Source organism: Piliocolobus tephrosceles, chromosome 16 (genome assembly GCF_002776525.5).
Source record: "Piliocolobus tephrosceles isolate RC106 chromosome 16, ASM277652v3, whole genome shotgun sequence".
NCBI lineage: Eukaryota > Metazoa > Chordata > Mammalia > Primates > Cercopithecidae > Piliocolobus > Piliocolobus tephrosceles.
In genome coordinates, this window is record NC_045449.1 from 57,250,210 (window position 1) to 57,264,156 (window position 13,947).

At 39.8% G+C, this 13,947-nt stretch overlaps 1 protein-coding gene across 3 annotated transcripts in view; it reads left to right on the forward strand.

The window, feature by feature from the left end:
• TANC2 (tetratricopeptide repeat, ankyrin repeat and coiled-coil containing 2) overlaps positions 1-13,947 on the forward strand; it is a 469,283-nt gene that overhangs the window by 414,417 nt on the left and 40,919 nt on the right. For all 3 annotated transcript variants that reach the window (XM_026448069.2, XM_026448070.2, XM_026448071.2), the window contains exon 14: positions 6,385-6,493. In XM_026448069.2, coding sequence (XP_026303854.1) covers positions 6,385-6,493 — 109 coding nt within the window. The remainder of the gene's footprint in view (positions 1-6,384; positions 6,494-13,947) is intronic.

The window sequence follows — 13,947 nt, forward strand, 5'->3', positions numbered from 1 at the left end:
GGTGTAATCATAGCTTACTGCAGCCTCAACGTCCTGGGCTTTAGGCAGTTTTTCTGCTTCAGCCTCCCAAGTAACTGGAACTACAGACACATACCAGCACAACTGGCTTTTTAACTTTTTTGTAGAGACAGGGTCCTGCTTTGTTACCCAGGCTAGCCTTGAACTCCTGGACTCGAGTGATCCTCCCACCTTGGCCTCCCAAAGTGCTGAGATTACAGGTGTGAGCCATCATGCCTGGCCTGAAGTATTTTGAAAACCATAAGATACACAGGTATAAGATGTTACTACTTACTCATCCATTCTGCAAATATATACTCCTATTACCTAGACTCTCTTGAGGATAGAGGCCATGCTTTTTCACACATGTGTAGAGCAACATAGAAGAGTGCCCTGCAGTGGGTGCTGTAATGGAGATGTGTACCAGGTACAACAGGAACCTAAGGAAAGAACCCCTGAGTTTATCAGAGGGCACCAGGGAAGGCTTCACAGAGGAGATCATGTGAATTGCCATTTGAAGAATGAGAAATTGTTTTTCTGATGAACTAAACAGGAAAGAGAATTCCAGGCAGAAGGAAAGCACATTTGAAACCCTACAGATAATTTACTGTGTCTGGAATTGAAAGGATAAGGTAAAGAGGTAAAGACAGACAAATAGGCAAGGGACAAATTATGTAAAGCCTTTGGATACCATGCTAAGGAATTTAAATTTTATATCAGAGGGAAAATAAAACTAGCAAAGAATTTTGAGCTGAATTTTGATCAGGTTTCTGCAACGTAGATTATTGTGATGGCCAGGGAGCGAGCAGTAGAGAATAAAATGAAGAGAATGAGATTCTTGTGACTTTTCAGGAGAGAAAGTATAGGAGAGGGGAAAAATAGCTACTATGTTTTATGCCTGAGTAACTGGCAATATTTTAAAAAGAGAGAGAGAGATATGGTTTTGAGGGAAAGCTCCAACTTCAAAAAGTGAGTTTGATGATGATGGAAGTAGAGAGATCCAGCAGACCAAGAAGCAAAATTAAACCTCAGTGCTCAAGATGTCACCATGGGAGCCAATATAGAATGTACATTGCTATTTTCCCTTCTGTCCTACATACCACAAACTGAGTCCAGTGTACTATTCAGAACCATTCTTTTAGTAATAATGTAGCATGCTTGTATTCAAAAAGAAATGAACTGTAGTTGCCACCTTCATCTTATCCTTGACCTGTATTACTGGCTGTTTCTCCTCAGTGCCTGATGTAAAAGCAAGCAGTTATCTCTAGCCAGCTGAAATGAAGACTAGAGAAATGCAGACATCTCACCAGCATTTCTTAGTTATGGTGGTAAAATGAAAACACTAGGGCAAAGTCAATTCTATGTCTAACTGAAAATTCATTTCCTTGTCAAGCACAAGCTTTTTTACATTAATCCCAATAGGCATGAATTCTCATTAACAGCCTAAAGCATAGATAGTGGATCAGAGGCTTATATTCAGGAGTTCTAGTCACAGTGGAACAGCCATGGATGAGTAACTTAAAGTAATAATTCTTATACCAGGGAGGCTCCAGTAATTTTACTGTTAAGAGCTGGACAGAATTTTGAGATCTTGAGAGTAAGATACTTCATACATGCTTTGTATTGTTGTCTTAACTTCCATGTGGTCTGTTAAAATAACTTTTTCAAAAAGAACAATCTCTATTGAAAAAGCTAAAATAGACTAGGCGCAGTGGCTCACGCTTGTAATCCCAGCACTTTGGGAGGCTGAGGCAGTCAGATCATGAGATCAGGAGTTCAAGTCCAGCCTGGCCAGCATGGTGAAACCCCAACTCTACTAAAAATACAAAAAATGAGCTGGGCGTGGTGGCACACGCCTGTAATCCCAGCTACTTGGGAAACTGAGGCAGGAGAATTGCTTGAACCCGGGGAGTGGCGGTTGCAGTGAGCTGAGATCGCACCAGTGCACTCCAGCCTGAGTGACAGAGCGAGATTTCATCTCAAAAAGAAAAAAATAAAATAACCTATCAACTAAATTGAGTTTTCATGGGATAAATAAGAGTTCAGGGCTGGGCACAGTGGCTCACACCTGTGATCCTAGCACTTTGGGAAGCCGAGGTGGGTGGATCATGAGGTTAGGAGATGGAGACCATCCTGGCTAACATGGTGAAACCCCGTCTCTACTAAAAACTATGTTTAAAAAAATTAGTCGGGCGTGGTGGCGGGCACCTGCAGTCTCAGCTACTCAGGAGGCTGAGGCAGGAGAATGTCATGAACCTGGGAGGTGGAGTTTGCAGTGAGCCAAGATCACACCACTGCACTCCAGCCCGGGCAATAGAGCAAGACTCCGTCTGAAAAAAAAAAAGAGAGTTCATTGTCAATTTCCAGATTTTATGAGTTTGAAAGAACCGTGGACTCACACCTTCAGATGATACTGATGATTCCATGCAAGCTACACTTGTCTGAGACATTCTCCCAATTAAATAACTTCCTTTCTATTATGGTTAATTTATCCAATCAAACAAGGTGATCTGGTATCCACTACAATTTAGAAATTCTGTAAAGTCAAAAATTAAAAATCCCTTTTTAAAATCTTATTGGAATGAAATCCATTTGATGAGTCCTATGTAAGATGGGAGCTGTCCCATGCCCTGTGTTCCAGGTTCTTTACTGACACTTAAAAACTCTACAGTCATGGCAGAAGGCACCTCTTCACAGGGCGGCAGGAGAGATAATGAGTGCCAGTGGAGGAAATGCCAGACACTTATAAAACCGTCAGCTATCATGAGAACAGCATGGGGGAAACTGCCCCTATGATTCAGTTACCTCCCACTGGGTCCCTCCCACAACATGTAGGGATTATGGGGATTACAATTCAAGGTGAGGTGTTGGTGGAGACACAGAGCCAAATCTTATCATTCTGCCCCTGGCCCCTCCCAAATCTCATGTCCTCAAATTTCAAAACACATCATGCCCTTCCAGCAGTCTCCCGGAGTCTTAACTCATTCCAGCATTAACCTGAAGTCCAAGTCCAAAGTCTCATCTGAGACAAGGCAAGTTCCTTCCACCTATGAGCCTATAAAATCAAAAGCAAATCAGTCATTTCCTAGATACAATGGGGGTACAGGCATTGGGTAAATACACACATTCCAAATGGGAGAAATTGGCCAAAACAAAGGGGCTACAGGCCCCATGCAAGTCCGAAATCCAATAGGGCAGTCATTAAACCTTACAGTTCCAAAAGGATTTCCTTTGACTCCATGGCTCACATGCGGGTCATGCTGATGCAAGAGGTGGGCTCCCACAGCCTTGGTCAACTCCGCCCCTGTGTCTTTGCAAAGAGTACAGCCCCCTTCCTGGCTGCTTTCATGGGCTGGTGTTGAGTGTCTGCAGCTTTTCCACATACACAGTGCAAGCTCTTGGTGGATCTACCATTCTGGGGTCTGGAGGACGGTGACCCTCTTCTCACAGCTCCCCTAGGCAGTGCCCCAGTGGGGACTCTGTGTGGGGGTTCCAACCCCACATTTCCCTTCCACATTGCCCTAGCAGAGGTTTTCCATGGTTATTTCTGAAGCAAATCTCTGCCTGGACATCCAGGCATTTTCATACATTTCGTGAAATCTAGGCAGACATTCCCAAACCGTAGTTCTTGACTTCTGTGCACCCACAGGCCCAACGCCATGTGTAAGCTGCCAAGGCTTGGGGCTTGCACCCTCTGAAGCAACAACCTGAGCTGTATATTGGCCCCTTTTAGCCACAGCTGGGATGCGAGGTACCAAGTCCAGAGACTGCACAAAGCAGCAAGGCCCTGGGCCCAGCTCTCTAAGCCACTTTTTTCTCCTAGGCCTCTGGGCCTCTGATGGGAGGGGCTGCCATGAATCCTTCCAAATGCCCTGGAGACATTTTCCCCATTGGCTTGGTGATTCAACATTTGGCTCCTCATTAAGTATGTAAATTTCTGTAACTGGCTTAGATTTCTCCCTAGAAAATGGGTTTTTATTTTCTATTGCATTGTCAGGCTACAAATTTTTCAAACTTTTATGCTCTGTCACCTCTTGAATGTTTTGCTACTTAGAAATTTCTTCCACTAGTATCCTAAATCATCTCTCTCAAGTTCAAAGTTCACAGATCTCTGGGGCAAGGGCAAAATGCCACCAGTCTCTACTAAAGCATAGCACGAGTCACCTTTACTCCAGTTCCCAACAAGTTCCTTATCTCTGTCTGAGACCACCTCATCCTGGACTTCATTGTCCATATCACCATCAGCATTTTTGTCAAAGCCATTCAACAAGTCTCGAGGAAGTTCCAAACTTTCCCACATTTTCCTGTCTTCTTCTGAGCCCTCCAAACTGTTCCAACCTCTGCCTGTTACCCAATTCCAAAGTTGCTTCCACATTTTTGGGCAGCACCCTCTTCTCTGCAGTACCAATGTACTGTGTTAGTCCATTCCCACACTGCTGTAAAGAAATGCCTAAGACTGGGTGATTTATAAAGAAAAGAGGTTTCATCGACTCACATGGCTGGGGAGGCCCTAAGGAAACTTATAATCATGGCAGAAGGCACCTCTTCACAAGGCAGCAGGAGAGAGAATGAGTGCCAGCAGGGGAAATGCCAGACACTTAGAAAACCATCAGATCTCATGAGAACTCACTATCACAAGAACAGCATAGGGGAAACCAAACCACCCCCATGATTCAGTTACCTCCCACTAAGTCCTTCCCATGACATGTGGGGATTATGGGGGTTACAATTCAAGGTGAGATTTGGGTGGGGACACAGAGCCAAAGCATACCAGCGGTAGAGAGACAGTTCTAAGTGTCTTCAGTTCTTAGAGGCATAACAAACGGGGTAAGAAAGCACATCTCAAAGGTGGTCTAGTGTCCTTTCTTTAATGCCAGATTTTTTCTTCTAAAAAAAGTTTTATTGAGCGTTTTTATATGCAGTAGATGATGTTAGGCACTATGGAAAATATAAGTAATTCAGATTTCTTTCGTGAATGTAAGTAGAAATACAACCCTAAATATACATACATGTTACACATACATTAACAAAGAAGTGTATCATTAGGATGCTTTGAGCTGGAAAGAAAAACAGAAAACTCCAATTCAAATAGATTAAACAGTAAAGAAATCTATTACCTCATATAGCAAGTTCAGAATTAGTGCAGCTAATAGGACTTAAGCTTTATTTTTCTGCAATTCTTTCCTGTTGACTTTGTCTTCAAGCCAGCTGACCACATGATTTACAAGAGAACTAAGGCAGTTCTGGACATCGTGGGCAGATAAGACAATATCCAGAGGCAGACAAAAGAGCTTTCTCTTTCATAAACAGGTTTGGGATCTGTTAGCAAGGAGGTAATGGGGAACGGATGCTATCAGGAACCTCAATCTAGTGGAGGAGAGAGTATGCAACAGTATGGCAAACACTGTGCGAGAGGATATGCAGTCTATACTGGTGACAGTAGAAAGAAAGCCCTCCATTCTTCTCAGCTAGTGGGAAAGGATAGGGGCTTGGTAGAGGCTGATCAGAGAAGACTTCACTGGGGAAAGAGGTTGTAAGTCCAGTTTGGGTCATGGTGAGTGTGAGGTACTATGGGACCTCCAAATGGGGAAGTACAATAGACAGTTGGGTATATACTGGCCTAAGGCTGAGAAGAAAAGTCTAAATAAAGAAAAAGGTACAGAATATAGGTGGTGGTGAAGGCTTTGAGGATGGATGAGCTAATCTAGAGCGAGGAAAGAATAGGACCAAGAATGAGATCCTGAGGAACACTGACATTTAAGCATGGGTGGAATGAGAGTTGCTGACAGAGACAGAAAATAAAAATGAAAATCTTGTAATGCCATCTGTGTGTGGGATGGGTGTAAGCCAACTAGAACTGACATTTTGTGGTATTTATACATGTGATTTGGATAAGGAACTGCCTAGGAACCTTTCAGTACCCATTCTTTGCCCAGGAGTAGGTTCTCTTCCCCAAGAAACCAGTTGAACGATATAGTTTTGTTGGAGGTATGACTGGACCTGAAGAGTCCCCCAACCAAAGCAGAATTAGGGCATTAACATTTCTGTTAAAATGAATCAGACCGGACGCAGCGGCTCACGCCTGTAATTCCAACACCTTGGGAGGCCAAGGCAGGTGGATCACCTGAGGTCAGGAGTTTGAGACCAGTCTGGCCAACATGGCGAAACCCTATCTCTCCTAAAATACAAAAACTAGCCAGACATGGTGGTGGGTGCCTGTAATCCCAGCTACTCAGGAGGCTGAGGCAGGAGAATCACTTGAACCCAGGAGGTAGAGGCTGCAGTGAGCCAAGATCATGACACTGCACTCTAGTCTGGGCAACAGAGTGAGACTCCATGTCAACTTAATTAATTAATTAATTAAAATGAATTTCTCTTTCTTTGCAGGAGTGGTCACACATTACTTGCCTTCTGGTTTTCCCGCCAAGAGGGAAAACTAAACCGACAGCAGACTATTGAACTGGGACATCACATCCTCAAAGCACACATTTTTAAGGTAATTAAAGCAGTTGGAACCATTTTTCCCCCATCTTTAGCAGACTTTCATACACTATATGTAAGAAACTATTTCATTGTAGTCCCTGCCTTCTGAAGTGCTTTTGCTGCAAAATTGGTTCATCTCCCAACATGTATGGCCTGTTCCTCCCTAGGCCTTTAGAACTACATTGTCCGTCTCCCAGTGTAACTAACTGATAGGCTTTTCAGGAAATGTATATGTATAATCATTGAGAAGGTGCATATACACCTATAGATGTGGGCTCCATACATGACCTATCATCTCCTGAGGACAGTCATATTGTAGCAGTTAGTTGCAGGTTTTCATGATATCTAAAAAATCACTGAGGGCAGTTACTCTTTCAATTTTTTAATAATTGTTTTAGTGATGATAATAACATTCCTGGTGCTATGATTTTCAAAGTATTTACCTGGAGTCAACACTAACCTTCCTTGGAGCTACTTCCCCCAAATGTCTCTTCAAATTATATCCCAGTTTTTCTCCCATTAGTTTGAAAAACCTTTAAGAACTCTATAACATCAGCTTCTCTCAGCTTTCAAAAGGCTGAAATGGAGGACCAAAAAGAGAGGACACATAATTTGTTTGTGCATGTATGCATTCATTTGTTTATTCGTCACTTACTGAGGCATTAAACTAGGTACTAGAGATACAAAAACAAAAAAGATACAGTCCCTAATCTCAAGGAATTTGTAGTTCAAATAACAGTTTTGGGTTAACCCACAAAAGTGGAGAAGGAAATTATTGTCCTAATTTTTATATCCCACAGTGTGAGAGTTCCAACCCTACAGCCTTTTCAGAATTCTTTTCCTGCCTCAGGATGGAGAAATATGGGTATCTTAAACAGTTCTCTGGGTCAGGCTTCCCCCACAAGATACTGTTAAAAAATGAAACCATTGTCTTCAGAGAGAAGGATGGCGTTAAGATAACTTCAAAAGCCTAGCAAATTCTTCTCAATATATAAGCACAGAGCCAGAGCAGCCTGGTCATCAGATGGACAGAAGTGAAACCTACTGTGACAGATCTTTCACTTGCATCTTACTTGTCTTGTCTAACAAATCACTGTACCAAAAATGACCTTACTTAGTAGGAGCAGAGTGGAGCTAAAATAACTGGCAAGGTATGGCATTCCAGTTTCAAGCAGACTAAAAAGTAGCTAATAATTCCATAAACTCTAAGAGCATTGTCCTGCTGTTAGATAGTAACTAAAAGACAGTAACTTAAGTATTAACCTTTTAGCATCACCATCTGCCTAGAATCAGATGCAAAGACGAAGCTAATGCCTGCCTTTGCTGCCCCATAAAACAAATACCACATTTGCAGAGAGGTAGCATAAAGCTTCATTTGACCAAGTATTTTATCCCATACGTGGAAACGTACATTTAAACACGCACTCCTGTCATTAGCACAGTTTTATCTTATATTGATGCAGACAGCATGGTTGCCTGAGATAAGACTGGCTCCATGTGTGATTCAAGCCATAAATACTCTAGTGTACAGCATATGGTGATGACGTGACTGCAAGCTGAAGAATGAAGAACTTGGACTATGGTTTTCCTGGTGCTGCAGTTTACAGGATCCTTTAAATGTAGAGTGTTCCCTGTTGAGAGGCTTTAACTTCTCCCAAACTGCTAGAATTCTCAATCTGCACCAGCTGTGGGTCAAAGACAAATATAGACTTTATGGTTAGAAATAGTTCCACTTGAAACTTCTATTCAGCAGTGACACACAATCCAGTGGGTACATTAATTTTACATTTCTCTGGTTTTATCTTCATAAAGGTGACGTTTGTAAGTAACGCGCTTTAAAGAAGCTCATTGGATAAGCCCCCGAGGTTTATGATCTTAAGATACCTGAGCCACAGCTAAAGATCCCTAAGATAAGATTGCTCTTGCTTCTTCATGCTTTCCCTGTTTTCTTAAGTATTCAAAAATCTTGAGCAAGCTTATCACCGGCTGGTAAACAGTTTTATAAATTTAGGTTCTAAGAAAGGGACTCCATTACCATTTATTGCTGACAAAAAGATCCCTTACCTGAGCAATAGTTACAGATGCTGAAGAGGCACTTTTTCAAGCTATTTTAACATAAAATTCTCTTAAAGAAACCATGAGCTTAGAATTTAATTATGCGTTATTTTTGGCTACATCCTGGCTGGTAATGGGATCACACTTCTCTGTCTGTCGTCTTTGTTGAGTTGAACTAAACTGAAGCTCTTTCCTCCCATACTTCACAAGAACAAAGGATCAGCTCTACTAACCAGAAGAAATCAAAAGTCCATAGTACAAGTAAAGCTAATATTCCAAATCCAAAGCTCTGTATTTCAGGCTTATTTCTTATGTATTTAGTCCAGCCTTAGTGTGGTTCTCAGTGCTGCTTTGTGGTCCATTTACTGGACCATTTAGTTGACATTGATTTACCAAGGTCCATTCTTACTCAGCTCCTTTTCCCATTTCTTTTTCCTCTACCTCTTAATGAAGCCAACTAACAAAACAAACAGCGTAACTTGTGAGTCTCTGAAAAAGATCAAAAACCAAGTGTTACTTCCTTTAACTATTTCCTCCCCTCACCACAAATCAATCTATATCATTATCAATTCTTACCTCTTTTTTTCTTGTTTTAGAAGAAAAGATGTTCCTATTCCTCTGTAATTGCATTATGAAATGTAGGAAAGTACAGATAATTGAATGTAATCAAATATTATCTACCAGATTTAACAAATGTTAACATTTTTCCATGTTTGCTTCATTATTTTTCTTTATTTTTAAGAAACGAATGTAACAAATGTAATAAATAATGCTTTCGTATTTCTCTCTAACCCCATTTCTCTCTCTCCCCTAGAGATAACTTGTAAATGTGTTAGGATTTAGCACATGCTAACACCCCTGACATGTTCTGCTCATCTATATTTTACACTTTTCCAATGTAGGTTCATATTCATAAGCAATATATACAACTATTTTGGGTTTTTTAATACTATAAGATTCTGAAACTGTTTTCTTTTTTTCAATCAACATTGTATCTTTGAGATTTCTCTATAGATGTAGTCAGTGATTTTCAACTCTAGCTATACATTAGATTCTCTTGCAGAGTTTTTTTAAAAATACACATTCCTGAGCCTTACTCCCAGAGATTATGAGTCATTGTTCTGGAGTAGAACCTAGGCTTCATTTTTAAAATAGACTTTATTTCTTAGACCAATTTTAGGTTTATATAAAAATTGAACAGAAAGTACAGAGTTCCCACATACTCACTCCCCCAACCACAGTTTTCCCTGTTATTAACATCTTGTACTGATGTGGTATATTTGTTACAATTGAGGAACCAATAGTGATACATTATTATTAGCTGCAGTCCATCCTTTATGTTAGGGTCCACTCTATGTATTGTACAGCCCTATAGATTTTGCCAAATGCGTAATGTCACGTATCCGCCATTAAGTATCATACAGCATCGTTTCATTGCACTAAAATTCCTTTATCCGCCACCTATTCATTCCTCTCCTCTTACCCTCCTCAACCTCTGGGAACCACTGATCTTTTTACTGTTTCTATAGTTTTGCCTTTCCCAGAATGTCATATAGTTGGAATCACACAATGCTTAAAGAATGTTCAGATTGGCTCCTTTCACTCAACAATATGCATTTAAGGTTCCTATGTGTCTTTTTTTGGCTTGATAGCTCATTTCTTTTTATTGCTGAATAATACTTCACTATATGGATTTACTACATTTTATTTAGCCATTCATCTATTAAAGGACATCTTGGTTGCTTCCAGTTTTGGCAATTATGAATAAAGCTTCTATAAACACTAAAATACAGGTTTTTATGTGAACATAGTTTTCAACTCATTTGAGTAAATGCCTTAGTAGTGCAATTACCAGATTGTATGGTAAGACTATCTTTAGCTTGTAAGACATTGCCAGACTAGTTTCCAAAGTGACTGTGCCATTTTGCATTTCTACCGGCAATGACTGATCACTAGTATTTTTGAAAAGCTTCCCAGGTAATTCTAATGTGCACCCCAGCTAGTTGAAAAACCACTGTTCTTTTCTTTTCTTTTCCTGTGAAAAAAATCACTATTCCACATCAGTAATTTAAAAATGACAATATAGCAAACATGGTAGTTAAGAGATCAGACTCCAAAATCAGACCGAGTTCAAACCCTATCTCTCCTATTTCCTAACTGTATGACTTTAAGCAAGTTGTTTAACTTTACTTTTTTATTATTTTTTTTTTTTTGGAGACAAGGTCTTACTCTGTCATCCAGGCTGGAGTATAGTGGCACAGTCACATCTCACTGCAGCCTTGAACTCCTGGACTCAAGCAGTCTTCCCACCTCAGGCTCCCAAGTAGCTAGGACTAGAGGCAAACACCACTACACCTGGCTAATTATTTTTATTTTTTGTAGAGATGGGAGTCTCACCATGTTGCCCAGGCTGGTCTTGAATTGCTAGTTTCAAGCCATCCTCCCTCCTTGACCTCCCAAAGTGCTGGAATTACCACCATTAATCTTACTAATCTTTAAAATGGGAATGATATTAGCCCTTACTTACTTGGTGGTTGTGAGGATTTAATTCATTAACATATATAAGCCTCAGAAGAGGGGCTAGGATCTCTAAGGGATATATATATATATATATTTTGGGGGGTTAAGAGTCACAAAAATGTAGGTGACTCTTACCTACATTTAATAGTTATATATATAAATGTTATATATGTAACAATTATAGTAGAAGTCCCTTTATGTCTTTCCCTTACCCCATTCTCCTCCCTCCCCAGAGATAACCCTTATCCTAAAGTGAGCATACATATGTCAACAGAAAGGTCTTAGACATAATTTTACTTTAAATTTAAAAGTTGGGAAAAAAGCATATAATGCTTAGTTGAATTGATAAGAGTAATGTCTTAGGAGTAGAAGAAAATGTCTGGGATTAAAAAGGACAATTCTGGGGAAGAGGGCCAAGGATAGAAAATGGTTTGGAATTAAAGGTTAAGGGAGAAAGCAGCAATTGGCTGTTTTGTCTGTTTTCATCTATTGTAGTTGCTACTTTTTCAGCTAAGAATTCAGAAGTGAGGTCCTGAATCAGGTGCCAATTACTTTTCCTTTTTTTAGGTGGTATAATGGAAGGAACATGAACTTTTGAGTAAAGACAGATTTGGCCTCTAATTCCAGCTCCAGGAGTTGTGTGGCTTCGAGCAAATTACTCAATCTTCTCTAGATTGTTTCCTCCTATATAAAAATAGTGATAAATTCTACCTCCTAGGGCTGTTGTGGAGATTAGATTACATTAGAGAAGCTAAATCTGGAAAGGCCCTGGCACAGAACCTGACACATTGTAGATCTGAAAAAATGTCAGATTTCCTGCCTTTTTTTCCTTCAACCATCATATGTAAGACATGTCTTCCATTGCTAAAAATTTCCTCTGTTAGACTAAGGATATTTCTTAATGCTGATTTTTCTCTCTGAATTGGTTAATATAGTTTATTGTTCCTCAAAACGTCTTGAGGCCCACACATATTATAAATTAGGAGACTGAGGCCCAAATGGGGAGTCAGAGCTAAGTTTTCTGGTCTTCCAGGATCTACAGTGGAGGTACACTCAAGAACCTAACTTGTCTGGACTCCAACCCTGAGTAACATTTAGAATTCTTCCTGAAAGATCTGGAACTATTCTATTTCATATGTCAAAATAACAATCAGAACTACTTACGATGTGTTTGCTTCAGTTTTGTTTGCATGCAAACTGCATGGCCAAATGCGAGTTTGTAATTGATGTCCCTGTTACTTGCACAAATTAAAAGAGCTTCTGAAGTAAAAATGAGCAATCAGAAGCTGCCCTTACCCACCTTTCTTACTGTTTTCTGTTTACCCAGCTCTGGGTGCCTACATGGGTACTATAGTAGACAGATTCAGAACAGAGCCCAGCCTCCTCAAGGCCAAAGAGAATATGGACAACGTAGAAATTAGGTAGCCATTTTTAAATAATCAAAGAGGATGAAAAGGGAAATAATCTTGCGGTGTGAGTGGTTAAAACTGGATTCTGTTTCGGCCTCCCAGCATGGGATTGTGTTTCTGGGCACCCAAAGGTCTACTCTGCTAGGATTTGACCCAGCGTTTTGGCTCATGCTCTTAGATAGAATGGAATGAGAGGATGCATAGAAATAATTAGCACCATCCTTCCTCGTTTTATCAAGCTGTGGATTTTTTGTTGAGAATGTATAGACGCTTGCAGCCATTTTGATAAAGCCATGTCAGAATGTCGCAAAATACATCAACTTCTTGAGGCATATTCTGTAGATACATATGCGTAGGTGTATAAAGATACATATATGTGGATGATTATTAAAAGTTATAAAAATGAGGGAGAAAAAAGGCTAAAATGCCTAATAATATGAAAGTGTTTTAAAGCCAGTAACAGTATATGGACCTTATGTGAATCCCAATTCAAACAAAAAAAATTTAGTTCCTTTTTTGAGCTAATCAAGGGAATTTGAACACTATTGGGATATTTCATATTATAGAATCCTTCTTAGTTTTAGGTATGTTTTAAAGAGTTCATGTCTGTTTAGAGGCACTTACTAAAATAATTAAATATTAAGTGATAAAATATCTGGGATTTTTAAAAATAATCCCATCAAGGGAAGGGTATATGAGCAGGAGTATAAATAATACAAGGTTGGCCATGAGTTGAAAATTACTGAAGTGAGGTGATGGGTACATGAAAGCTTTATTATACTATTCCTCTCTACTTTTGTAAATAGGTTTTAAATTTTCCATAATAAAAAATGTTTAATAAAGCAAATTTTATGTTGTTTATATGCACTTGTGTGTATGTATTTTGCATATATATAGAAAATGTCTTAAATAGTAAACACTAATGTGTTAATAGGAGCTACCTCTTAGGATTGAGATGGGAGGTTGAAGATACTTTTATTTTTAATACCATATTGTTTTATTTGATTTTTATAAAAAATTTGTATTATTTTTATAATTTCAAAAACTTTAGAAGTCTTTTTTTCTTCTGTGTTTTGGTTGTTGTTGTTTTTTAGTTTTTTTGAGACAAGGCCTCATGGTGTCACCCAGGCTGGAGTGCAGTAGCACAGTCACTGCTCATGACAGCCTAAACCTCCCAGGCTCAAGTGATCCTCCCACCTCAGCCTCCCAAGTAGCTGGGACCCACAGGCATGCACTAGCATGCCTGGCTAATATTTTAATTTTTTTGTAGAGATGTAGTCTCCCTACATTTCCCTGGTCTCAAGCTCCTGGGCCCAAGCAATCCTCCCACCACCACCTCCCAAAATGCTAGAATTACAGACATGTGCCACCGTACCTGGCTGAAAATAAAATTTTTAATCGGAAAGTTTAATGATTTAATTTTTGGTTGCATCAGAATATCCCCACAGGGAGAAAAAAAGGCGCCTGTGTCGGAGAAGCCTTT